This window comes from Festucalex cinctus, chromosome 14 (genome assembly GCF_051991245.1).
Source record: "Festucalex cinctus isolate MCC-2025b chromosome 14, RoL_Fcin_1.0, whole genome shotgun sequence".
Classification (NCBI taxonomy): domain Eukaryota; kingdom Metazoa; phylum Chordata; class Actinopteri; order Syngnathiformes; family Syngnathidae; genus Festucalex; species Festucalex cinctus.
The window spans coordinates 22,403,040-22,430,897 of NC_135424.1; the positions used below are offsets into that span (position 1 = coordinate 22,403,040).

Here is a 27,858-nt window from a genome sequence, read left to right on the forward strand (position 1 = left end):
CAAAATGTTTAGCACATGGTAGTCCCTAATTTTTTATTATTTTTTTTTAACAAATGTGTTTTATATTGGTCACAGTAATGTGTAACTGACTGCAATTGTATCATTTCAGAGTTTGTGAGATGACCAAAAAAAACAGCATTTTTGTAATTTTGTAAATACAAGTATGTGTATGTTTTCAATATAAGCGTGTACGTTGTGACTGAAGTGTGTTATTTTGCACAGTGTAGGAGTTATGCACATTTAGTGTGGTGTTTGGATATTTGTGGCAATATTTTGAAAAAAGGAGCCCTGTTTTCAAAATTGTAGGTAAACAGTTGAAAAAAAGCTGGAAGATCACTACTGTGCTACATTTCAATGACTTCAACACTTAACTCACCAAGTAGATCCAGACACTGTTGTGAAATATGTCACAATATCTAGGACTTCGGTCTCCTTGAGGGCCTTTAAACTGCCGAAAAGGCCCGTCATTGCTCTGGATCCTCCTCCTGAAGCCACCAGTGCTATAGTTGGTATCTAAATAATGAATACACCTTTGATTTATACAGTGGAAAGTGGAAAGTTAAACTATGTTCCAGAGTGCATGTCTGATTCATTTCAATTTATAATAAATTTACCCAATGAGAAGTAAGTGGTAATTGTCAATTCAGGACAGATATTCTTGTAGTTGTGATGTTTTCCCATCAGTTCAATTTCCAGATTAATGGTCATCAAATTCTTCATTTGATTTTAGATTTTGAACTATGTTTTTATTTTATTCATGTTTCAAAGATTCCGATGATTGGATATACAATACAAAATCAACCATCTCCACAATGTACACCACCTTATGATGTGGTTTTCTATCCAGAAAGCTGCTCATGGTGTACAAAAAAAAAAGAAAAAAAAAGAGAAAACTGAATGTCCATGGTGGAGTCCATAAAAACCTTCATTCAGATCTGTGAAGTACTTGAAAAACAGCTCACTGCCAAAACTAACTTGCTTTCAATAACTTCAATTAAAACACGAGGCATTCAACATATTTTCTTCACCAATGTAGTTATTTGCATTAGTCTCAAGGCACCATTCAGGAAAGTATCGCCTGAATGACACGAGCCATCATATTCAAAGTGCTAACAATTAGCATTTTTGAGAGTGCTTATTATTTAAATTGTGCTCATAGCCAAGGATATAGTGTTATAGTGAGCATCATAACAGTTCTCACCTGATCTGGTGATGGTGTAGTGTCAAGGCCAAAGAGCTTTCGCATATTCTGTCCAACAATGACCTTCCTCTTCTTTAAATACTCTTTCTCTTGTGGTGGAATATCAAAATCCATACGAACTGCAATATGGTCATTGGCACTGCAGATTTTCATGAAAAAACAAACAAACAAAGCCATTGAAATCAACGGTTGTTAAATGGTTACAGACAAGTTGAAGATACTTGCTGTTTAGAGCACATACGAAAAGGAGGAAGTTTACCATTCATGTGTCTCAATATTTAAATCCACGGTGTCCTGTGGCGGAGGGGAAACACGGGAGTCAGCTGTATACTATGGATAATGCTGTTTTATCCATTGAAAAGGTATATATATATATATACGATTCATGTTCAGAATTTCCTTGTGATAAGAAAACACATTAAAACTCTAGGGCTAGCATTTAGCATACGTTTGCAAACCTTGAACAAACCCTAGCGGGGGCACATTGGTTACCTTCGCCAACACTTACAAATGTTCAGCCCAGTGGGATATAGGCGTTAAGGGGATACTTGACTCTTAACCATTTTCAGCTATAAAATGTTAATATTTTGCCTATAGGATTTATTTAATTAAGACCAAAAACACATTTTGCCACTTGTTGTCGACCGAAAATGACTTCACAGGTGCACAGAGGTCAGGTAACAACCAGTCACGGCTCACGTGTTCTCTTGGTTTGGTCATGAATGCAAATTTGTGGTAGGTTGTAGTGTGCCTCTTGGCCAGGACTCCTTTGAAAAAGAGATCTGCGGACCTCAATGGGATTTTCCTGGTTAAATACTTAAATACTAGTTAAATAAAAAAATAATAATAAAATGTGATGTTCGCAAATTGATGACGGACAACATGCGCTGAAGCGGTCATGCCGTGACAGCTACTCATTATCTTTTTTTTTTTTTTTTTTAAATTTGGAACGAGTAAAATATTGAGAAAACGAGTCATTATTTATTTATTTTTATTTTACTTGTTTTGTTTTGAATATCAAATAAATGATACATGGATTATTATAAATTGCAAGGGTAATAACCATTGTTTCTACTAAGTGGAGTCAAAAGTACCAGATAAGATGCTTAATAATTTCTAATGACTTCTCTACTGCTTTTACTGTTCACATTATTTAAAATGTACTCCACAATAATGACACTGTTCAAAATTGCATAAACAGAAACACACTGGTTTTTGATCCACAAATTGTTACCTGATCAAAATTGTTACCTGATCAATAACAAGGGACACTTTGCTTGAGTGTTCAGGCGGTAGTGGAGGCAGCCTTGTAGAACTTGTGGGGGTATCACCAGCAGAAGGCTGAAAAACAGTAGGAAAATGTTGGACCATATAGCTTAAACCCACCATTTGCATCAGGTCACAATAGAAGTCCAAAATAGTCTCAGAGAACCAATACAATCACAACTTTCAGGCTGACTTGAACCACTTAAATTTCATTGACAGAAGTAATAATTAACCCCTAGTTAATTAATTATCTGTGCAACGGCAAGGGGAGCAATGGAAACTCACTGCCACTCCAAGTTCAGTCGCCAAGTCTCTGTTGATGTAAAAGCGCAGCTTGGTGGTTTCCTTTGTCGACAACCTCTGATTCTCAGGACAGGCACCGTAAAGCTTGATGGTTTTACCCAAAACATCTATTGAAAGCATGGAGAAAATGCTTTATTGAATAATAAGGGGATATGTACACGATACACATATCGGCACAAATTTCAATAGTTTTACATAACTTCAAAAGTAGTCACCATTTCTTGTATCCAGTGAGTGGATCATTAAATTGTCCTAACCATTGTGTATCAAAATAGTTTCTAATGTATTTGAATCTTAAACGCATGTTGCAAACATCCATCCATCCATCCATCCATTTTCTTCTGCTAATCTGGGGTAGAGTCCAGGAGGCAGCAGCTTTAGCAAGGAAGCCCAGACTTCTCTCTCCCCAGGCACTTCATCCTGCTCTTCCAGGGGGTTCCCAAGGCATTTCAAGGCCAACCTAGTCTCTCCAGCATGTATTGGATCTTCTCCAAGGTCTCCTCCCCATGGGACGTGCCCGGAACACCTCACCAGGGAGGCGTCTTGATCAGATGCCCGGCCAACCTCATCTGACTCCTCTCAATGTAGAAGAGCAGTGGCTCTGGTCTGAGCCGCTTCTGGATGACCAATCTCCTCACCTTATCTCTAAGTGACCCTGGACACTGCGAGGGAACTCATTTCTGCTGCTTGTATACAACATCTTGTTCATTCGATCACGGCCCCCAGCTCGTGACCATAGTTGAGGGTGGGAATGCATATAACCGGCTCAGCTTTTTATTAACCACATTGGACCCATACAGAGTCCGCATCACTTCATTTAGAAATTCTGTCCATACAGTTTATGAACATAATTGGTGACAAAGGGCAGCCTTGGCGAGTCCAACCCTCACAGGAAACGAATCCGACTTACTGTATTGCAAGCAATGCAGACCAAATTCTGACATCAGTCATACAGGGACCGAACAGCCCACATCAAGGAGATCAGTACCCCATACTCCCTAAGTACCCTCCTCATTACTCCCCGAGGGACACGGTCAAACACCTACTCCAAGTCCACAAAACACATGTAGACTGGTTGGACAAACAGTCATGCACCCTCGAGGACCCTGTCGAGGGTGTACAGCTGCTCCACGGCAAGCATGAAAACCACACTACTCCTCCTGAATCTGAGATTCAACTAACTGATCGTCCTCTCTAGCACCCCTGAATAGACGTTTCCAGGGAGGCTGAGGGGTGTGATCCTGCAGTTGGAACACAGCTTTTGATTCCCCTTCTTGAAAAGAGGGATCAGCCCCCTGGTTTCTCAAAAGAGTCCCTTCCCCGATGTTAATGCGATGTCGATGTTTGTCAACCAGGACAGCCTCACAAAATCCAGAGCCTTTAGGAACTCTGGGCGAATATCATCCACCCCCAGGGCCTTGCCGTCAAGGACATTTTTAACCACCAACCCCAAAGGTGAGGGAGCCCATCTCTGAATCGCCAGACTCTATTTCCTCAAAGGAAGGCATGTCAGTGGAACTGAGGAGGTTTTCGAAGTATTTCCCACACTGACTCACAGTCCAAGTCAACAGCACCCCATCTCCATTGTTCAAAGAGTTAATGGTGCACTGCTTCCCCCTCCTGAGATGTCAGATGGTGGACCAGAATTTCCTCGAAACCAAAGTCATTTTCCTAACTGAACTCTTGCCACGCCAGACTTTTTGCCTTGCCAACTGCAGAAGCTGTGTTCCACTTGGCCAGTTGGTACCCGTCAGCTGCCTCCAGAGTCCCACAGGCCAAAAAGGCCCAATTGGACTTCTTCTTTAGCTTAGTGACATCCCTCACCGCTGGTGTCCACAAACGAGTTCGAGGATTGCAGCCACAACAGGCAACAATCACCATAGAACGACCAACGACCACCATGGAATATGGTCCACTTGGACTCAATGTCCCCCACCTCATCCAGGGCATGGTTGAAGTTCTGCCGGAGGTAGAAGATACCAAGGCGAGTCCAACTATGTCTAGTAAGAACTTTTCGACTTCACACACCGGCTCAAGCTTCTTACCCGTCAGACAGGTGACATTCCACATCCCAAGAACCATCTTCTGTAGCCGAGGATTGGACCGCCAAGGTCCCTGCCTCCGGCCACGACACAGCTCACAGTGCACCTGACTCAAATGCACTTCCTACAGGTGGTGAGCCGATGGCCAGGGGTAAGCACATTGTCTTTTCGGGCTGAACCCAGCCGGGGCTCATGGTGCAGGCCTGACCACCAGGCGCTCGCTAACGAGCCCCACCTCCCATCTTGCCTCCAGAGAGGGGCCCCAGTAACCAGCATCCGGGAAAGGGGAAATGGTATCCAGTATGTTTAATCATCATAGGAGGCTTTTGAGCCGTGATTTATCTGGTCCCTCACCTAGGAGCTGTTTGCCATTCGCGAACCTATGCCCCAGACATCTTAGCTCCTTTGATCATTGGGACATGCAAATGGCTGATGGTTCATGGACAATGTTACTACGGTAACTGACCGATAGCTCCTTATCAGGCTAGCATTGCCTCTTTTCCTCTGGTTTCAGTTACCTCCCTTTCTGAAACGGAAGACGCAGAATTCCCCACCTTTCAGGGTTTCTTGACCCAGGGTTCTCACTAAACCTGCTTTGTGAAATAGACCCCAGAAAGAGTTTGTTTCATTTATTTGGCTATGCAGAAGCTAACATACAGTACCATACCATAATTGTTTAGAAGCTTGTCAACATTGACGTCCAAAACAGAGAATGGGCCAGCCTAAAGGAAAGATACGATAGACATTAGTATTACTGGACATGGAAACTCAACAGCATGTAACAGTTTGATAGTTTTGTTGTTGTTGTTTACTTCTGATTTGTTGCTTCTTGGGGTAGTGTACCGTACTATAGTTATTTATGTGTAATTTGAGCATCTTGCTCATGTGGGTAGTTTCATGTGTTCAGCTAATGTAAACAGTCATGGGTCCCTCTCCTTGCAATGTACATGTAAATAGACAAACAAAAACAAACAAACAAATACAGATATTGAGCTGAAACTGAATACTTAGACTTGTGGTGTAAATCCAGCTTAAAGGCAAGTCAACCCACAAATTTTCTTTACAATAATATGTTGTACCCACTAATTGAAACATGGTATTTGATTAATAGTGTTTGTATAATATGAATTAAGCCGCAAAATCCACCAATTTCATCCATCTCAGGGGGTGGCCATTTTGCCACTTGTCAACTGAAAACGACATCAAATTTGCTCATGGCTCAGGTAATGACCAATCACAGCTACACAGCTCACCTGTTTTCTAAAGTCGAACCATGACTTGTTGTTACCTGAACCCTGAGCTACAATGACATAATTATCATTTAAAAGCAAGTGGCATAAGACCGCCCCTGAGATGGATACGAAGGAGTGGATTTTGCTGCTTTATTCAAATTCTACAAGCAGAGTATTAATCAGAATCCTGTGTTTAAACTAGTGGGGCTACATTGAACATATTTTAAAGATTTTTTTTTTTTTTTTTTGGGGGGGGGGGGGGTGACTTCCCCTTTTATGATGGTGCTATTGATGTGCCTTACCAGGAGGATGTCATTACTGATATAGTCACTTTGGGGCTCCTCACTGAAAAAAAAATAACAATAATAATTGAAAAGGGGGATTACTTGATAACAGTGTATTTCCCAAATTGGAGGGTAAATGTTTTATCAATATGTTAAAAGTCTATCACCTGTGGAGCATCTCAAACTCAATTAAAATTTGGTCCATTGTCTGAAAAAGCATGGAAACACAGACATAATCAGCAGCATGACACAGAAATGCATCAATGACGACAGAACATCTCTGATCATATAAACTGGAGCTCATTTCTCAACGCATGTTCAACAAACACAGAACAATGAGTTGACATACACAGAGAAGAAACCCTGCGCTTTCGGTTCCAGCACAGCTGATTTGAGGTAGTTATATAAACACAGAGTAGTTTCACCTGGAGTTACCACTACACTAAAAAGCCCACATTCATGGAGCCCCGATTCGTCGAGTCGCCATGACAACGGGGAAGCAGAGCGCGGCGCCGCCCTCTGATTCAGCATTTTTCCCCTCCTCTCAAATTAAAATATAAATGTGATCATATGGCGAATTTCAACATGTTTTCTGAAAAAAAGTGCAGCACCGCAGCGGCTCCCCATAGAGGAAGGCGGCGTGGGAGAATGTTGCTGCTTGGATCAATGCATACATTTAAATTTAGTCCTTTGCAATCACAATAATGTTGACTGGTAGCTCATTAATTCATTTCATTTAGATGCATTCCTGCGGGGAAGAAGCGCACTTAAAGATGAAAAAGATTAAACATAAAAACATTATTCAAACGATTTGTAGTGCAACACAATATATGCTGCGATGTGAGCGCATATGACTACCTCTGGTAATGTTGCAAATGTAGGACGGGTTAAGTTAAGTTGTGTATGTAGATGACGAACTGTGATGTGAAACGGTACCGCTCAATAAGTTAACTGTCCGGAAATGCCAGCATATCTAATGTGCGGTCGATGACAATCGACTTTTTAATTCCTTGCACATATTGCGGACCTTCATCAACAGTGGCACAGGGGGTATGCAGGTTATGCACCGCATAGAAGAGCTGCGCCAGATGGGGGCGCCAAAGCGATGGGAGTCAAATTATTAGGAGCACGTGTCATGATCAAATAACAAAGGTACGGCACTTATTAGGCACTCCTCCCCGTGACTGTCGCCTCCTCTTCTCTCGCTTTTTTTTATTTTATTTTTTAATTTTAAAGTTTTAGTTATTTCAAAAATGCTTAGTTTGAGTAGTTTTTGATTATTGTGATTTATTTAATTAATTTAATTTAAAAAAAATGTACAATTAAAAAAATTAAATAGCCTAGTTTTTGATTATTGTGATTTAATTAATTTAAAAAATGTAAAATAAAAAAAAAATGAAATATAGTTAGCATAGTTTTTGATGATTGTGATTTATTTAATTAATTTAATTAAAAAATATAAAATTTAAAAAATTAAATAATTTAATTAATTGATCTATTTAAATGATTTAATAAACATGGTAAAATGTAAAAAGTACTGCATTCCTTACCTAATTGGTGTGTTTTAGCTGAGTTAAAATGAAAAAGCTGACAAAAGTGGACTTTACGCTATAGACTAGAGATCTTTGATTACCTCTTTTTATGAAACAGGATAGAGTTTCCTGTTTTCAGTTACCTTTCTTTCTGAAACGGAAGACGCAGAGTTTCCCACATTTCAGGGTTTCATGACCCTGGGTTCTCACTAAACCTGCTTTGTGAAATAGACCCCTGGTGTTGCAGTCAATACACAAAAAACAAAACCACAACTTTTGATTCGATTACACCAAGCCATCCAAGGCAAAAGCCAGGTTAAAGCCTCTAAATGTTATTTTCAGGCACTGATGAAATAACTAATAACTATAAACTACAGAATTATCATTCTAAAGTGAAGCGTCCCATAAAGTATAACATGACAACAGAAATAGGTAGGTGCTAAACAGCAAAAGGCTGAACATGAAGTTGTGAATTTTAGAAATATCTGCCACATGCTGTGACCTTAACATGTGTGATGGGATATCTTTCCGTCACCTCAACAGAAATCGTACCCAGTACACGTATGTTCACAGTACATGTACAGCACGTACCCAGCACACCCATGTTTTGGTTTACTTTAAAGTAGCACTAAGGAACTTTTCAAACTTAATAAAATATTTTCATAACTCTTCTGATGAAACATCATCTTAGAAAAACTAGTTGAATGGTACCTTTGCCATAGCCTGAGGGGGTCTGTATCATTTTTACTGGCACTAAACAACTTTGAGGAGGATGGTAGGAACACTGCCGCACACAAAACTAAAAATGTGCCGACTGCTTTATGGCATACATCAGGGCCGGCCCGACATGATTTGGTACCCTAGGCGAAAATGTACATGGTAGCCTTAGCCTAGTGCTTGTTGTGGCTGCAAATATTTTCTCAGCGCATCTAGTTAAAAAAAAAAAAAATGCATTTACTATATCGATGTTTACATTAAACCAGCACATAATTCTTATTTTCAATAAATTAATAAATTAATGTGGTTATGTGAAACAATGACTTGTGCAAATCCATTTGCAGGTATCTGGACTTACTGGCTGTTTTAGTTTAAACTCAGCAAGCGTTGCCCCACTCTTGTGTGCAAAGTAGCTACTAGCATGGATGTAATGGTGCAGTAAACAAGTTACAAGCAAGCTAAGAAGCTAACGCTATTTTCGTGTTTATTTTATAAACAATGATGATTGACTGACATACATACCTCTACCCTGTGCCCGTTTTTTCCTCCTCCTCCTTTCGCCGCTTTCTTAATGCAGCACGTGAAGGCTTGGACCTTTTCATTGTTGTCGATGTCAATGTATAAACAACACAAGTGTGCCAACCATCTATCTATCTTTCTAAAGTGCTGCCACTACACTCTGAGATCATATACGACCCCTCCCCCTACCTTTCATTCATTGTAAGCGGCAGCAGCGGGTCAGGTTCAGGGCGCCAGGACAGCAGGTCGTGAACTCACAGTCATTTATTTGAAATAGAAGTAATAAACAAAAAAAGGAACTCAATAAAATATATTTGCTATATAACATTTTATGCTAGAAAACACGAGAGGGGGGGAGGGCTTTTTTTGTTTGTGTTTTTTAAATTTTATTTTTTTTTCCTTTCTGCAATTTGGCGCCCCCTCCACAAGATGGCGCCCTAGGCGACCGCCTAGCTCGCCTGTAGCCTGGGCCGGCCCTGGCATACATCACATCACCCTTTACCCAGTCCTTACAAAGATGGAAGTCAATTTGTCTGGTGTGAGCTCAAAAACGATGCAATGTGCTTGTCCTCATGGGAAATATGGTCTTCCTTCAGGCATAACATTACCGGGTTTGTCCATATGGCGGCGCCATAATCAACGTAAATTGAAAGTTCCCTAGTGTTGCTTTAAGTGCCAGAAGTTTGTCTGTCAGTCAGGGATGGAATTATATTACTGTATATATGCTGATACACCATCCTGGTTACTTCACAAACAAATCCCAGTCTGGTCTTGCCACGTCTTAAAAAATTCTTAGGTTGATATAAGACCAAGAACACCCCCCACCCCCAAATAAAGTATTGCTATTGTTTGTTGCAGTTACCTCAACATTCCCAGAATTTAGGATGAATGGTATTTTTTCCTTCTTTCCAGGTGTAAGGTTGCTGAGATCGAACAGAACAGTTGAAATGTGGTCATCCTGTGTAATCGAGTCCTTGTCATGCAGACAGATATCTAAAACATTCTGGGGGGAAACATCAAACAATTTACTTGCACAGTTTGCAATTTTGAAATCATCTGCTAAACATGTCTATCCTATAACAGTAAACACATACTTTTAAAATGTAAAAAAAACACTGGACTATCGAACACCGATGGACTTACTTTCAGCTGGGCGGGCATCCTGAAGGTGAATGTTTCATTCCATTCTGGATTGAGTTCATTGTGCACTATTCTCGTGTTGAAAGGACTTGCATTTGCCGTAGGAAGATAAAGAGTGACATAATTGTCTGACTTTGAAACTGTAACATAGTGAGCAGGGAGATTTTGGAAAGTAATCAAACTGTCCATTCCAAACGAAACCAAGAAGAACCAAAATTTGACTTACAGTATACATGAAGAGAAAGCTGTACTTACAGGTGTCACTGGAATGATGTGTTTTGGCTTTTAGTACGGTAACATTTAATTTCCAGTAAGAAACCGCTTCCTTCTGTAGAGAGAGCCGATAGGGGAAAATTACCAGCCGGAAAAAGATGCGACATATGCCAGATCAGTACCACCTTGTTGGAGGTACTGAACCCCATCAGTTTCGTATGCGCATTCACGGAACCCTTCTTTATTGGAAAAATACAATGTTTTTGTTTTTTGTTCAAAATAAAGACATAATTGTATAAGGTTATACTGTATTTAGGATTTACTGGTGAACAAAATGAATGAATGAATGAATGAATGGCCTTTTCATCCAAAGTAATCTGGTTCTCTTTACTTTGAATTTAGAAAGCGTTGTGTAATTGTGTTCTCATATTCACCTTCTCCATGCAAAGTGTTCCTTCGTTTTATATATATATATATATATATATATATATATATATATATATATATATGCACAGTAAAACCTCCGCTGACGAACGCTTAAGCTCACGAACTTTTCGCCTCATGAACATTAAATTCGCGAGCATATAGTCTCTGCTGACAAACTAGTTTTCGGCGGACGAACCAAGTCACGCGGTCGAACAGCGCCACGGTGGCGGCCACGAGAAGCTGACGCACGCTCACGGCGTCCCAGTTCGTCACCCCCTTTCTTTGAGTGCGGACGTGGTTTGTGTTTATAGACATTTTGGACCATATTGAGTCACATTTATATGATAAAATTCCGTTATACTTATAGCGCCACCTAGTGGTCACAATAAATATCATACTTTACGTTTTTAGCTACTGTAACAAGCTTGTTGAAGGGATCCAGTTGAAATTTGGTCAGAGAAGCCCTAAGAAGTTGATCATGCCCCACAACGAATATTTAAACTTTTCGCCAAAGGGCGTGGCCGCTACGGTGCCGCAAAGTCTGATGATTTTTCGTGACAAAAAAAGGCGACTTTTTTTCTTACGATTTTTCTTCGTTTTTCGTCAACCATATTAACTGGACCTACCTCATATTTGCTCAGATGAGGGTTTCGGCCTTCATGATGTCACAACATGAAGTTTGTGAGTTTTCACGAATCACTGTGGGCGTGGCTAAGCACTGTTCGCCTAGAAAACAACGCCAATTTTGAGGGTCTAAACATGCACAGAAACTCATGAAACTTGGCATACACATCTGGCCTGGTAAAATGACCAATATTTTATCGTGTATTGTGGTATTTTTACAAAAATGACTCAATAGCGCCCCCTTGAAATGTTTAACGAAGCAGATCTTCGGAAATTTTTAGGTGTATGAGGGAGCCCAAGACCTACAAAAAAGTCTCTTGGACCCATATGCTAAAATGAACAGGAAGTGAGCTACGAATTTTTGAATGTCCCATTTTTGATGATTTTTGCACATTTACAGGGGGCATACTTTAGCCTTCTTCTACACGTTTCATCCGACTGACTTCAGACTTGACCTGGACCATGTCAAGACCTGAGCCAACGACAGACGACATACTCAAGGACGCATCTTCATACTCAAGGACGCATCTGTTGAGGAAGGACGCATCTGTACTTGCTCCTGCACTCGCTCGTGAATCTAACTACTTGTTGATTTTTGCATTGGGATTTTTAACTACATTGTTGCAGAATGCCTGGCGGAAAAAGAGCTGACGAGAATGAGGAGATAAAATCTTCTCTTAAAAAACTCAGTGGAATGGTTGCCGAATTACTTGAAATGAAGAAGAGCATTGAGCCACTTCTTCAGGAAATACAGCAATTGAAGAAAGAGACACAGGAAAAAGATCGACGCATTGTTGCTTTGGAACAAAAAGTGGATGATTTGGAACAAAATCTTCGTATCAACGATGTGATAGTCACCGGTATCAAGATCAAGCCGCGCCGTGGCCCTTTGAGAGCTGCGGCTAGCACGAGCACGGAAGATTCTGACCAATATTCAGGGAACGAGACTGTGGAACAGCAAGTGACACTTCAACTCAGAGATTTGGGATTAACTGTTGATCCTGCGCACATTCAGATGTGCTTTTCGCTTCCAACTGGAGGGACACGACCACCGGCAGTTCTGATCAGGTTGACAGAAAGAAAAAGATTGCTCTTCTGAGAGACCGTCACAATCTTCGTGGGAAACATGTCTACATCAACGAAAACCTCACCAAACGAAATGCTGACATCGCCAAAAAGGCTCGACAAATGAGAAAGAATGGACTTATCGAAAGCACGTGGACAAAAGACTGCCGAATTTTTATTCAAACTAAAGATAACTCTGGTCAACTAAAAACACGAATCGTGAAAGGAGCTGAGGAATTGGCAGCGCATGAGAGACAACAGTAATTCACAATATCACAACAACAACAACAACATCACTAATTACCCAAAGCTGGAGTTGTATATGATTACTTGCTGACTTTGCCAAGGCTAACCCTTGTTTATACACCTGCATTGATAACATGTATTGCTGTTCCCGTTTGAATCTAAATATTGTCTGGCTCGAATTCCGTTTGGACATTTGTTGTAACAGTCAAGGCTACATGATAAGGCTGTATTGTGGCTCCAATTAATCTGCTGTCAATACGCAAAATGGGGGTTGGTGGTCTGGTTCATGGAATGCAGCTGGCGTAGGCCGCTCTGCTGGGTGAGCTAGGCTGGGCAGCGCACAGGAGTCATCAGATCCACAACATGCTAGCAACCAGTGGTGCTACCTGACCAGAATCGAGTGCTGAAATTGCTTGAAAGCAATGGGCCGAATGCAAGCCGATCTACTCTTCTGGAAAGCACAACATATGTGAAAGCTGATCCGAGGTCAGCGAAGACCCTACTGGTGAAAGAGAAGAATTGCGCTTGCCTTGGCTGCTCGCCTGGCGGGGTGGGCTTGCTGGTGGCGTCTGGGGACCGACTCACCAGTTCCAAATGACTGGGACTAGCCACAATCTACACACGGACATTCAAGATGAACTGAGCGAGCAGTGTCCGGGATAGTATGGGATGGATAACGATAAAAATTAATGACTATTCTAAATAATGTATATGATTGATGCATTATAGTAATGGGTCGATGGGGACGGGTCTCGAATAAGCTTCGGCTTCTACCCGTCAGCCCTTCTTTCGGATGTCAATGTTGCAAATGATGTGATGTGATTGATGTAAACTGTAATGTGCCCGAAAGGAAAAAATGAATAAACTAAACTAAACTAAAAAAAACTTGACTTTTCGAAATACTATATGATGAGGACGGGGCATCAAATTTTGTGTTTCGCAATGAAAAAGGATATGCTTAATAACTCCCCGGTACATGCTCCAAAAAATCCCAAACTTGACATGTATGTTTATAGTCAAGGCCTGAAGGTATCTCGATGACAACATTTAGTTATTTATGCAGCGCCACCTAGCCCTTGAGGCATAAAAAAAATACACCACTTATGGTATTTTTACAAAATTGTAAACTCATTGTAAGTGTGATAACATTTATGAATATTATTTTACTTTCCACCACTCAAAATGTTCACTGGCATCAGACCTATCCAAACATACATATTTTTTTTATTTAGCTTGATTTATTTTTGATAGCCTCTATGGACAATAAAAGCAACATTGTGCAATGAGTACGAGCGATGATGTGTGTATATATACTTTTACAAAAAATACCAATCAGGGCAACTCATTGCCTAAAAATAAAAAAGGACGCTGATTATTGCATATCTTAAAATTCACCAAAACCCATTGAGCTTGACACATTCATCACACCTGGCAAAAAAAATAAATCCACATGTAAAGGTTTATCATGCCATTTTCAAAGAAATTCTGCTTCCAATGTGCCAGTACCCCAACGTGGCCCGGGCTGCGAGGGCCCTTTTTAGCTGCTAGCAGCTCTAGTTTTTCTTTTTATAATACTATGGATGTTTTCATTGTTCAGCAGTTTGAGTTGCATTTTAATGTGTGAAAGGTGCTAGATAAATACGGTTTGATTTGCTACAGTGTGATTTTACTTAGAGTATTCCATACTGCATTTTGGTGTGCCGTTTAATAAAGTGACAGAGAAATATACTTGCCACTGAATTTCGCTAGGGTTTAAACAGAAAAAAACAACACCCATGGCCCCTCAATGTTTGATAAATGCATTTCAACTAATAATAATAATAATAATAATAATAATAATAATAATAATAATAATAATAATAATAGTAGTAGTTGTTGTTAATCCAATATTTATTTACAGTGAATGTTGAAGACAAATGGATGTGTGGATATTTTGCTGGATATTTGCACAAACATTCTTAAATGTTTATTTAATTCTACGCTCATCACTTTTATAACCACAATTATTAATATCTTGTTTTTACTGCTCTCTATCACTGGATGTCTTACCTCCAAATGATAGTCTTTGTAGGGGCTGACAGCTTTACTGTGACGAAAGCAAAGATAAACAGAATGTCTCACACACTTTTGTAATTGCCATACGTTTTCAGATGAAATGTTAAAAAAACAAATACAACTTACTTCTCCTTCAGCTCAAAGGCGATCCAAAGTTTACCCTTTAAAGATACAGACAATACACGGAACTATTAGGCAAGGAATACATGAGTGATTATGTGAATAACTTCAACAAGAGGACGCTTTGCAGAACCTTTGTGTGCTCAACTCCTCGCAAAGTTTCTGATATGCAAATACAATGCTCAACATTTCTGATTGGATTATATATATATATATATATATATATATATATATATATATATATATATATATATATATATATATATATATGATTTCAAACCATTATTTAATAACATTGCAATCTGCACCCAAATGCCCATTACGCAGAAACGACGTTTCTACGTCGGCTTGCTCAGTGGGTAATACTGTAAAATGAAATCAATAATAATAATAAATAAGAAAAAAATAAAACAATGGTGTGATTTTTTTGTTTTGTTTTCAACCTTCAAAGTGAATCTCAATGTTTTTGTGTGGCATGTGTCATGGAACATGTTAAACATTTCAGTGTGAACGAGTACGCTGTGGTAGACTGGCACACTCAAAGTACAGAAAGTGAGGAGGGAGACATGGCAATGGCAATCATTGATTTGATGCTGTTAATATAGTATTGGGGTCAGCAAACAACTCATTTGAGCTTGTTTCATACAGAAAAGAAAATGTGAGGCAAAAGAACCCCAAACATTTTGACATCTAAAATAAAGTTTTGGTTTTTTTTTGCTTGTTTTTTTTTTTTTTTTCCTGCTGAAGTCACCGCTTTGAGCGGGTTTTCCGTGCAATATGTCAGTGACTCAACTATTTTAGTCCCTAAAACCTGCATATTATATTCCTAATATGATGCTTCAATTACCTAATACAATCAAAAGAACACAAAACATAACAAAAAGAATGAACATACAGCATGTGTTTATTACATCAGCTAAATCTATAGGTTAATATACTATTATTTCTAAATATTTCAACTCATTTGTGGGTGTTGTCTCATTCCAAAATTGAATTCCACTTGAATTCCTTTTATCATTTACTGTAGGTACAATTGCCAAGACTTGCTCTATTTTATCATAAAGAGTCAAGGAAATTGTATGTGGCATACATGTGCTTTGTGGATTTGGAAAAGGAATCGCTAAAAGTTATCTTGAAGAGGATGGTCCATGGTGCACTTCTACTCTACTCCAGCACAAGCAAGCATGGTCCAAATTTCCAAAAAGCTGAGATCAGAAGGAACTTTACAGCCTCTGATAAGAATAATTTAAGTGCAACACTGCTTGGAACGAGAGTTCCTAATTAACGTGAACTTGGACAACTGAACAATATAACCAGACTTCACCAAGTGTTGTCTATTTACCTTAGGTTGGATGGCAAATTCCTTGATTTCCCTCTTCCCTTCTGTCAGTGTGCTGATGTCAAACTTGATTGTTTGAATCAAGTCGTCAAATATCATGTCCTCATCATATAGATTAATCTGTAGAGTAATCTGGAAACACAACACAATATTAATATATGTATACGTTGTACACACACCCACCCACCCACACACACACACACACCCACGCACACACACACACACACACACACACACTTTGGGGGGGCAGGTGGAGGGGGGGGGGGGTGTTCAGCTGGGCGAGAATCCCGGGTGTACCTAATCAATTGGCCAAGATGGCCGTGCCGCCCGGGGGGGCGGGAAATTGGTAAGTTGCCAGATAAAAGCTGAACTGAAATGTAGAAATTATGAAGTGGAAAAAACAGAAAAGGGTAAGGTGTTAAGAATCAAGTAGGGTATGAAGTAAGGTGAAGTGGGGAATGGGCTAATAATCATCCCTAAAGTTAATGGAATTAGTTAAATGTTTTGAATGTCTCTTTGAAATGATGTTAAATGTGTAATGTTGAATCTGCCATTGGAAATTAGTACGGAATAGTAGGGTACAAAATAGGGAATTTTGGGTAAGGTGTGAATATTTGGAATAAAAAAATGGATCCAATCATGATATGAATATTTGGAATAGATTACAATTGGAATCAGAAAAATCAGGCGGATTATGTGAATGTAGTAAGTGATGAAGAACCAATTAGAAAATGGGGTAAGGTTTGAAGAATCAAGTAGGGAATTGACTAATAATCATCCATAAAGTGAAAGGAATAAGTTACATGTTTTGAATGTTACTTTGAAATGATATACACTGTAAATGTGTAATATTGAATTTACCATAAACAATGGCTGGGGAATAATAGGGTACAAAATTGGGAATTGTGGGCAAGGTGTGAATATTTGGAATACAAAAAAATGGAAGTAAGAATGGTGTGAATATTTGGAATATGTTAAAAGTGGAATCATGAAAAATTGGATGAATTATGTGAATGGAGTAAATAATGTAGAATCAATTAGAAAATGGGGTAAGGTTTAAAGAATCAGGTAGGGAATGGACTAATAATCATTCCGAAAATGAAAGGAATGAGTTAAATGTTTTGAATGTCACTTTGAAATGATATAGATATGTAATGTTGAATGAATGTAAAATAGTAAATTTTGGAACTGAAAAAGATGGAAGTGCTTATGGGATGGTGTGAATTGGTGGAAAATATTGAAGTTGGAATGAAGTGAATCGGATGAAAAATGTGGAAGTAAATGTGGAATGCATAATCTCCCAACAGGAATCAATGGGGAAAAATAGGGTACAAAATCGGGAATTGTGGGCAAGCTGTGAATATTTGGAATATGTTCAAATTGGAATGACGCAAATCGGATGAATTATGTGGAAGTAGTAGGATGTCGAAAAAGTGGGCATAATAATAATAATAAATATAAGAATAAATATAGGAATAACATATGTCTTCCAGCCTAAACACAATAATGTTTCCCAAGAAAATGAATCTAATTTCCTTATTTCCTGCATTTGGTTACATGTCTGGTCTCCACATTAAGTCAATCATTTGTAATCTTAGAACATCTCACCTGCAGATTATTGTGGAGTCTGAAATCAAAGCTTTGGTTCCATTCTGGGGTTTTGTCATTGGCCACAGTATTTGTCTTGAAAACAGTTGCAGGTGGGAGAGTCAGGGTGACATAGCAATCAGACTGTGAAACTGAAATATAAATCAACAATAACACAATTAGGACAACATAAGAAAAAAAATCTCGGTTTTCTAAATTTTTTGTCATTTAGAATTGCAATCTAGCACCACAGTTGAATTGCAAAAATACAACTGATGCATTAATGCCAATTAATGTAAAAAAATAAAATAAAATTCTGTTCAGATTAAAATGATATTGTCACATACAGAAGTCTGCTGAGCGGATGTTTTCTGCCCTCAGTATGGTGACAGTTAGTGTCCAGGTGCAGCCATCCTCGGTCTGTTTACAATAATAAAAAAAAAACATGTAAAGTATCATCAGCACTTAAGTACTTTGCTGTACACCTCAACATATCCTCTACTTTATTTATTTATTTATTTTTTTTTTTTTTTTTTTTTTTTTTATTTATTATTTTTTTTTTTTCTAAGAGCTCAGAATTGTTCATTCGGTAGTCTTACCGATTCAACGTCTTGTCATCATTGCTCTTTTCTTTTTTTTTTTTTTTTTTTTTGTGTGTGTATGTGTGCGTGCGTTTGCGTGCGTGCGTTTGCGTGCGTGCGTGCGTTTGCGTGTGTGCGTTTGCGTGCGTTTGCGTGCGTGCGTGTGCGTGCGTGCAAATACGTATAAATTTATACTCATTCATTCACCTAAAACCTTATAAATATCCCATTACCCTTCGCCTTAACCAGGTACTTCAGAATCTTGCCAGAGTCGTGAGATTTAAATGGTCAGGAGACCAGAGAAAAGGTCAGAAAAAAAAGAAATAAAGAGAAAAGAAAGGTAAATCAAAGTGACATCCAGCACCGACCAAACACTTCCTGCCTTCCCCATGATTACAAAATCAAAGTCTTACGCCAACCCCGGAAGCCTCTAAATTCCAGCAAATTTAGCGAGATCTCAAGAGCCCAGAGGAAAAACTAAAGAGAGGAAGGAGGGAAGGATCGATAAGGCAGAGTGAGATCAATAGAAGCCAGTACATCCAATCCATCAAAGTGAAGTCCAGCACCAACAAGACCCCTCCTGCGTGGTTACAAAACCGGAGTCTTATGCCAACCCCAGAAACCTCATACTTCTAATAAATTAAGATCTCAAGTGACCAGAGGAAAAACTAAAGAGAGGAAGGAGGGAAGGATAGATAAAGAAAAGTGAGAACCACAGACACCAGCACCAACTGATTCAAGGGGCTGTGGGAGGGAGAGGGTACTTCTGTTGAGTTTCAGTAGATGCTGGTGCGACGGATCTGGCATGCATAAGGACCACCACCAAAGAGAGAAGCCGTCAACCGCGGTCCAGCAAAGCGAGCACCCCCCCCCCCCCCCCCCCCCCCGGAATCCCCAGGCCGCGGCAGCACCAAGGCCACCCCCAAGCCACCCGAGCGGACACCGGTCAGCGAGCCGACCCAGACACCCGGAACACCCCCGCCCCAGCCCCGGCCCACACCCCCGAGCCCAAGGCCGCAGAACGAGGCCCAGCGGGCCCCCACAGCGCCCCACCGGTCCCTAGCCCCCAACCCCCCACGACCCCCCCGCACCCCACCCAAACCCGCCATCCACCACGACCCAGGCCCCACCACCCCCGACCCCCAAACCCCCGAACACACCCCGACCCCCAGCACCCAACCCCCCACCCACCCACCCATACCTCGACCCCCCCCCAAACAAGCCGCCCCCCCCCCCGACGGCCGCCACCCCCCCCCCCCGCGAACCCGGCCCCCCGCGAGAACCCCCCACCCCCCCCCGGAAACCGGCACCGGGCAGCAGCGCAGAGAGGGAAGATGTGCCCACCCCACCTCCAGCCGCGCGAGATTTGCACCGCGGCGGGAGGGGGGAAGCAGAGGAGGAAGCACCAGGGGAGAAGGCGGGACACCAGAACACCGAGCCCGGTGGGGAGAGGCCCCGGTCGTCACGCCAGAGTACAAGTGACACCTAACCCTGTTACTGAGTCCGCCAGCTCGCCGACTGGCGAGCTCTACCCTTACACCGTGAATGTGGCCCCACCCAGTGTATATACAAGTGTGTGCGTGTGGTGCATTAAAATTGGGAGCAGGTGAGTCGGAGCAGAGGGAAAAAATTTCCCCTACTCCGACACACCCGTATCCCCCCCCTAAAAAATGAATATGTATATGTGTGGTGCATTAAAAAAGGGAATGGAGGGACAAAGTGGTGGGGCAGGGACACAAATGGGGTGGACCACAGCGCTGCCAGGCACTGCAGTCCATCCCCTCTGATGGCTCCCCGCCCCAACTCACCCCTCCCCTTGGACGTGAGGTGCATTAAAATTGGAGGGGAGTTGAAGGGTGAAGACGGTGTTTCCACCCTTCCCCACCCCACCAAGAAATGTGTTGTGTGCCCTATGTGTATATTTACAAAGTGTATAGTGCAAGCTAGTGAAGTGAGTAAGAGGAGCGACCAGCGGGGCCTCACCCAACCCGGCGGGTGTAGGTGGCACGCCCGCCCCCCAGCACCCCCACCCCCTGCCGCCCCCCACCTCATCCACCCGGCACCACAATGGGCGGACAGCCAGCGCAGCAGGGCTACCGGACAGCCCACCAGCCACCGGGGCCCGCCCGGGGCACCAGGAGTTATACCGGAGCGGGGCAGGCCCCAAACCCTCGCCCGGCCCCCGGAGCCCGACGCCCGGGCCGGGGAGGGAGCCCCAGGCCCAGGGAGAGGGAGGGGGAGGGGCCGCAGGGCAGACAGGGAAGGGGGGGGGGGGGGCGGGGGAAGCGGGGAGAAGACGACAAGAAGGCGAAAGGGCGGCTGCAGGGCAGGAGGCGGGGGGGGAGAGGAGGAGGGAGGGCGACAAGGGAAAAGGGACCGGGAGGCAGAGGAGGATGGGCGGGAGGAGGCGAGGAGGGAGAGGCGACGGGGGGGAGGAAGGGGGAGGGGAGAGGGAACCACGGGGCACACCGGAGGCCCACCCACCCCGAACCGCGCCGCCGGGCACGGAGCAGCGGACCGCGCCGGGACGGCACCGCCCCGGGCACCAGGGGAAGCACCCCAACACCGCACCCCACAGGGGGCCCAGGGAGCGGCCAAGACGCAACCGCCACCGAGCAGACAACGGGGGGGGGGCAGAACCACCCCCGCCCGACCACAGGGGACGGCGTCAAGAAAATTGACTAATTAGCATGCAGTAACACCAAGTGTTGATGCTTAGTGCCCACTAGAAATAGATCTTAAGGAGTTATTGAGTATAGTGTCGTATAGTGTGGTATGCTCGAGCCCACTAGCAGCAACTAGGTTCCTGACTATATAAAAATAAAAACAATCAGATACAAAATACCAAATACAGGAGCAGCGAAAACAGAAGTTGTAACGATGTGGTGGCTCTCGTTAACAGGCAGAATCTTGGTAGGATTAAGTTGCCAAATTGAGATTAAAATATTCTATGTACATACACCATATTTGTTTAAATCTTGATACTTGATTTTTATTTAAGGCAGAGATTTTTTCCATTGAGATATAATTTATTAGTAAGTTTAACCAGTGGTCGATATTTAGAGATTGTTTATTTTTCCAATTGACAAGGATTATTTTTTTAGCAATAGTAAGGGCTATAAATATAGATTGAGATTGTTTACATGGTAGCTCAGTTATTGTTAAGTCACCTAGTAAACACAGTCTTGGAGATAAAGGAAGCCTACAGTTTAATATATCAGCGAGCTTTTCCAAGATTTTAGTCCAGAAATGCAGCACTGGAGTACATGACCATAAAGCATGAAGATAAGTATCGGCAGTGTTTTGTGAGCACTGGAGACAAATGTCGGAGTCAGAGAGTCCCATTTTTTTCATCATATATTGTGTAATATATGTTCTATGAAGTATCTTATATTGGATAAGTTGCAAATTTGTCTGTTTGGTCATTTTAAATACATTTTCACAGATTTGGGTCCAAAAGTCTGGTTCCGGAACTATAGACAAGTCTTTTTCCCATTTTAAAGTCGGTAAATACGTTTTATTTGTGTATAAAAATAACTTATATATTTTTGATATTTTCTTTATTGTTGTTGGAGAAAGCTTTATAATATCTTTAGCTAAGACAGGCAGTTGGAGCGTATCCTGAAGTGTTGGGATTTGTTTCTTAACCATATTTTTAACTTGCAGATAATGTAAGAAATTTCCCTTTTTTATTTCATATTTCTGGACCAAGTTTGTATACGATATAAACTTATTATCTGAGAAAAGATGATGAAGGTGTGTAATTCCTTTCTGCTCCCATAGGCTTAAATGGAACGACTGATTATTAAGTTGAAAGTCGGGGTTATGCCAAATGGGAGAGAGCCCACAGGGCGCCAATTGGGAGTTTGTAATTTCTAATGCCTTCCACCAGGCAGTCAGGGTGGCGGCTATCATTGGGTTTTTAAAACAATTATGTCGTCTTATTGATTTTGTAATAAAGAGTAAATCTGACAGTCTAAGATTATTACAATCCTTCTGCTCCAATTCCAACCAACAGTTAGTATCTCTGTTGGGTTGTGTCCATAGCACAAGATATTGTAGTTGATTAGCTAGATAATAGTACATAAAGTTTGGTGCCTCTAAACCTCCTTTAGATTTACTTTCCTGAAGAGTAGATAGACTAATTTTGGCTTTTTTTTTATTCCAATAGAATTTTATGATAGCAGAGTCCAGCGATTGGAACCAGTTAGACGTAGGTTTAAATGGAATCATTGAAAATAAATAATTAATCTTTGGTAAAACTTTCATTTTTATAGTAGCTATCCGTCCTATTAAAGAGATCGGAAGATTATTCCAGCGCTCCAGGTCACTACGGATACTATCCAATAATGGTGAAAAATTTAAAGAAGTTAATTCAGTTAACTTAGGTGAAATTTTAACACCTAAGTATTTTAAATTACCTGTAGGAAAGGAGTAGTGTGGATCCTGACTTGTAGGATTCCATGAATTTTCTGTAATAGGTAATAATGTTGATTTTGTCCAGTTAATAGAGTAATCTGATAAGTGAGAGAATTTAGTTATTAATTTAAATGCTTCCCCTAGCGAGATAGCAGGTTCTTCTAAATAGAGTAATATATCATCGGCATATAGATTAATTTTATGTTCTATTGTCCCGGAGTGGATTCCTTGGATCCGTCTATCCTGACGTATAGCTAATGCAAGCGGCTCAATAAATATAGCAAATAATAAAGGAGAAATTGGGCACCCTTGTCTTGTTCCCCTTTGTAAAGTAAAACTCTGTGATGTAATCCCATTAGTAGTAACTGTAGCTTTAGGAGAATCATATAATATTGAGACCCATTGAATGAATGACTCCCCGAAGCCGAATTTATTTAAGACAGCAAAGAGGAAGGACCAGTTAACTTTATCGAATGCTTTTTCTGCATCCAGCGAAATAACAACTGCCTTTTTATCATACCGCTGTGACATACTAATCAAGTTAAAGAGTCTCCTAATATTATTAGTAGAATGACGACCTTTAATAAAACCTGTTTGATCACTATGAATAATTGTCGAGATTACCGTCTCTAATCGAGATGCCAAGGCCTTAGCGATAATTTTAATATCGGTATTAATTAGTGATATCGGTCGGTAACTTGACGGGAGGGTAGGGTCTTTTTCTGGCTTTAATAAAAGTTTAATTGCTGCTATATTCATATCTTGACGTATATCACCTTTACTTTTAATTTCAGTTACTACTCTTAGAAATAATGGAGCAAACATTAACCAGAAATGTTTAAAAAATATAGCCGGAAAGCCGTCTGGACCAGGTGCTCTGCCATTAGGCATACTGTCTAAAGCACGATACAACTCATCTATAGTAAGCGGGGTATCGAGAATATCTTTATGTTCAATAGATAACTGAGGTATATTTAAGCTGTTTAGGAATTCCTCAATATATTCAGGGTTAGGTCTATTAATTTCTGTGTATAGATTTCGATAATAGTTATAAAAAATATGGTTAATTTCTTCTGGTGATTGTGTGCATTCACCATTTATATCTTTAATAGCCGTTATAAGAGATTTTTCCCGATTCCGTTGAAGTTGATTTGCCAGGAATTTACCTGATTTATTATTATGTTCAAAATTATTATATCTCAACTGTTGTATTATAAACTCTGTCTTTTTAGATAACATGTTATCTAACTGTATTTTTATATTCTGTAGTTCTATCCATATTTGATTATTTGGGTTTAATACATATTCATCCGTTAGTTGTTTAATTTTATCTTCCAGGTATTTTTCTAATTTTTGATCCTGTTTCTTTTTATAAGTTGAATATGATATAATTTTCCCTCTAATTACCGCTTTCCCTGCTTCCCAGAGAAGAGATGGAGATATATTTGGAGAGTCATTTATTTCCAAAAAATCTGCCCACTCCCTTCTAATAATTTTATCAAACTCTACGTCTTTCAGTAATGAGATGTTAAAACGCCATATCGGGGGAGGTTTAAAGGTAGAGTCAATTTGTAGAGTGAGGGAGACTGGTGCATGATCACTTATAATTATAGAATGTATTTTTATAGCAGTTTTATCAACAATAGAATTATTTGTAAGGAAAAAATCAATTCTTGAGAATGATCGGTGCACAGCAGAGAAGAAAGTAAATTCCTTCTTAGTTGGGTTTTGAAGTCTCCAGCCATCGCTGAGGCCAAAATCCTCCATATATTCATCTATTACTTTAGCGGATCGTAATCGCCTTGTATATATCGTATTATTAGAACGATCTATTAACGGGTTCAAGACCGTGTTAAAATCACCTCCAATAATAATAGTAGAATTTGTTGCTAAATCGAGTAACCGAGAGAAAAATTCATGGAAAAAATCAGGGTCATCATTATTTGGGGCATATAAATTACCAATTGTATATACTTTATTAAATATAGTTACCTGGATAATAATATATCGGCCCTCTAAATCTGTTACTATATTATTTAGAGTAAAGAATAAATTCTTATGTATAAGTATAGAGACACCTCTTTGTCTACTATTATAGGAGGCAGAGTAAACTTGACTAAAATTTTTATCTATAAATAATTTTTCTTCTGATTTTTGTAAGTGGGTTTCTTGTAGGAGACAAATATCTGCCTTAAATTTTGAGAGATGGTCTAAAATTTTTATTCTTTTTGCCTGGGAGCGAGCGCCACACACATTCCAGGAGACCAGAACTAATTTCTGCATACAAGCAATATAGACTCAGTCTTATGTATACATCTATATAAGCTGCTTATTAATATTAACATATTGTAGGATAGCAAAAGAGTAATTAGGCAATTTATATAATTTATATAAAGAGAGAGATAGCAAGTAGATAAGTATAATAGTGAAGAAACGTGGGGGGAAGTGAGTGTGAAGGAAATCTGTGGGGGATTCAACATAACAATACACCAGTAAATGGTGACCTAAGCGAGATTATTATTATTATTATTAATTTATTTTTTTTAAGAATATATTTCTATATTATTATTATTATTATTATTATTATTATTACTATATAGCCTATGCATAATATAAATTCATATTCTATTTCGTAACCCATTATCCATACATATACATACATATACATATACATATATATACATATATACACATATACATACACATACATATACATATACCTACGTCAAATAATCACACAATGCTCGGCTCTACCAATTGTCAGTTAGAACAGCCAAGGGGTCGAGGTTGGGTTTCGGAATAGCTGGCCGTCGATATATAATTTATCAACGACCATCGAAGTCCGTTTACCCTCCTGTCTATTTTGTTTCATGATAGGAAACAGTACTTTTCGCCGCTCGTTTATCTCTCTTGGGAATTGATCATTCATCCCGAAAGATGTCCCTTTGAGCTCCCGTCCTTTACTTTTTACCAATTCTTTATGTTTAAAATGTTCGAACTTAGCAATAATAGGACGGGGCTTATTGCCCTTACGAGCTCCGAGCCGGTGTACACGGTGAAAAGAGATATTATTTACCGTCTCCTGTGGGATCTTTAGCGATGATGTCATGAATTTTTTTATCTCACCCTCTGGATTATCTGGAGAATTTTCGGATATACCTGAGAATATTAGATTTTCCCGCATACTACGGGATTGAACATCTAAGACCGTTTCCTTTAGCATTTTATTTTCCTTTTTAATCGTCTCCAACTCGGCTGTGACAGCGACGAGAGAGGAGCGTAGCTCGGAGTTATCGCATTGGAGATCGCTTACCTGTTGGCTAACGAATTCCAAACTTGCCTTTAATTCTTTGACGTCCTCGCGGATAAGACAGAGGACGTCAAGTTTTTTATTTATGGAATCCAGCATACTCACCGATACGTCGGCGGTTGCTAAATCGTCCGTGTCTGTTGACGAGTCATTTTTCCTTTTTTTTTTCGAAGGATTATCCCGACTAGCCGCCGGCTCATCCATCGCGCAGCTATAAAAATGATTGTCAATAAAACGTTCGAGGTCGTCCACACTGGATAATATTTCCGATCTTTCTTAGAAAAGAAAAAAATCGAATTTATCTAATCATTAAATTCGGGTTTAATTAGAAATATAAAGCTAATTCTATTTTAGCAGCAGAGCGCCGCCATGTTAGATTTTCCCAGTCTCGCTACCGGTCACGCGATAGTCACAGCATCTCGCGATCTCACAGCATCTCGCGATCCTGTGCCTTTTCCTAATCTCAACTATATCCTCTACTTTATAGTACAAAGCTGAATACCTGCCTTGTTTGACAACGTATGACCGAATACTAGTTGGGAATAGGTCGGAATAGGTCGCCAACATGTTCGTAATTAGTCTTAGTTGTTGCCATTGTTGCAAGAATTTTGAAAAGATCCCTTGCGAATCGATTGTTTCGCCACCATGCGCATTTATTCGTAGTACCATCGTAAAAGTTTTGTTGGCAAAGTAATTTCCTAGGCCGCGTTCGGAAATTCACTCTGACACCCGTGCACTACTCTAATAGCTCTTGGAGCGGAGTGCAGAGCAAGAGGGGGGCTGGTGGGGTACTGGCCCCCACTGAAATGTGATTAGACCGCCATGCACCAAAAGATTGACATACTACAGCACCAGCGCAGTAGCTTCGTCTTGCAAATGCAGCTTGCCAGCATTTTTAAACGCGACTGTTGTGCCACTCTTGCACAGTAGTTGGTGTTATGTACCACAAAACGTAATCCACCTCACTAGGAGAAGAATCTTTCATTAAGAGGATTCACTAGGATTCACTCTACACAGGTTACTAGTCCTGCGCCGGAATACATTTTGAAAGTAACCCTCTCGTGTCTGCTTAATTCTACAGTGGTCAAAATTCCTTGAATTTTTTAGTCTAGAAATGGGGGAATTAATAACATTATTAATTAATTAATAACATTATTAAAATAAATAACATTATATAGTTGTATAGTAGTAGGAGGAGCAATGCAGTATTGTATTGTTGTTTTTTTTCATAGGGTTGTGGAAAATCAAAAGGGGAGGAAATGTATGACTTGATTCTGAAACAAAAGTCAAAAACCAGTTGGCACAAGTAACAACAGCAGAGAAAGAATGTAAGAACATCAGAACATCTACACATGTAGTCACATGTTCATTTAATTTGAGACCATTTGAATTGCTGGTTATTGGTTATCGGTTGACTGTCTATTTAACGGTCTGAGAAATGTGTGTGTTCGCCGGATTATTGCTCACTGTTTCGCTGTGCTTCTCCGCTGCCCAAGGGGGGCTTGGCGTGTCGTGATTCTCAATGCATTCTCGTTTTTCGTTTACTCAAGTTATGTGAATAAATAGTTAAAACCTTATTTGTGTCTGCGTTTTGGGATTCAACCCTTCAGCACACAACACTGATTACATTCACACCA

General features: G+C 40.4%; 1 protein-coding gene across 1 annotated transcript in view; it reads right to left on the bottom strand.

Annotated features, from left to right (window-relative positions):
• Positions 1-27,858, bottom strand: part of LOC144001237 (cytosolic phospholipase A2 beta-like) — a 49,415-nt gene that overhangs the window by 19,803 nt on the left and 1,754 nt on the right. Inside the window, exons 2-17 of the mRNA XM_077495404.1 lie at positions 18,259-18,331; positions 17,933-18,063; positions 16,328-16,456; positions 14,992-15,026; positions 14,860-14,896; positions 10,492-10,564; positions 10,240-10,376; positions 9,959-10,099; positions 6,496-6,536; positions 6,347-6,389; positions 5,480-5,534; positions 2,753-2,877; positions 2,453-2,542; positions 1,461-1,495; positions 1,202-1,340; positions 377-513 (exon numbers count right to left, since the gene is read on the bottom strand). Coding sequence (XP_077351530.1) covers positions 377-513; positions 1,202-1,340; positions 1,461-1,495; positions 2,453-2,542; positions 2,753-2,877; positions 5,480-5,534; positions 6,347-6,389; positions 6,496-6,536; positions 9,959-10,099; positions 10,240-10,376; positions 10,492-10,564; positions 14,860-14,896; positions 14,992-15,026; positions 16,328-16,456; positions 17,933-18,063; positions 18,259-18,331 — 1,421 coding nt within the window. The remainder of the gene's footprint in view (positions 1-376; positions 514-1,201; positions 1,341-1,460; positions 1,496-2,452; positions 2,543-2,752; positions 2,878-5,479; positions 5,535-6,346; positions 6,390-6,495; positions 6,537-9,958; positions 10,100-10,239; positions 10,377-10,491; positions 10,565-14,859; positions 14,897-14,991; positions 15,027-16,327; positions 16,457-17,932; positions 18,064-18,258; positions 18,332-27,858) is intronic.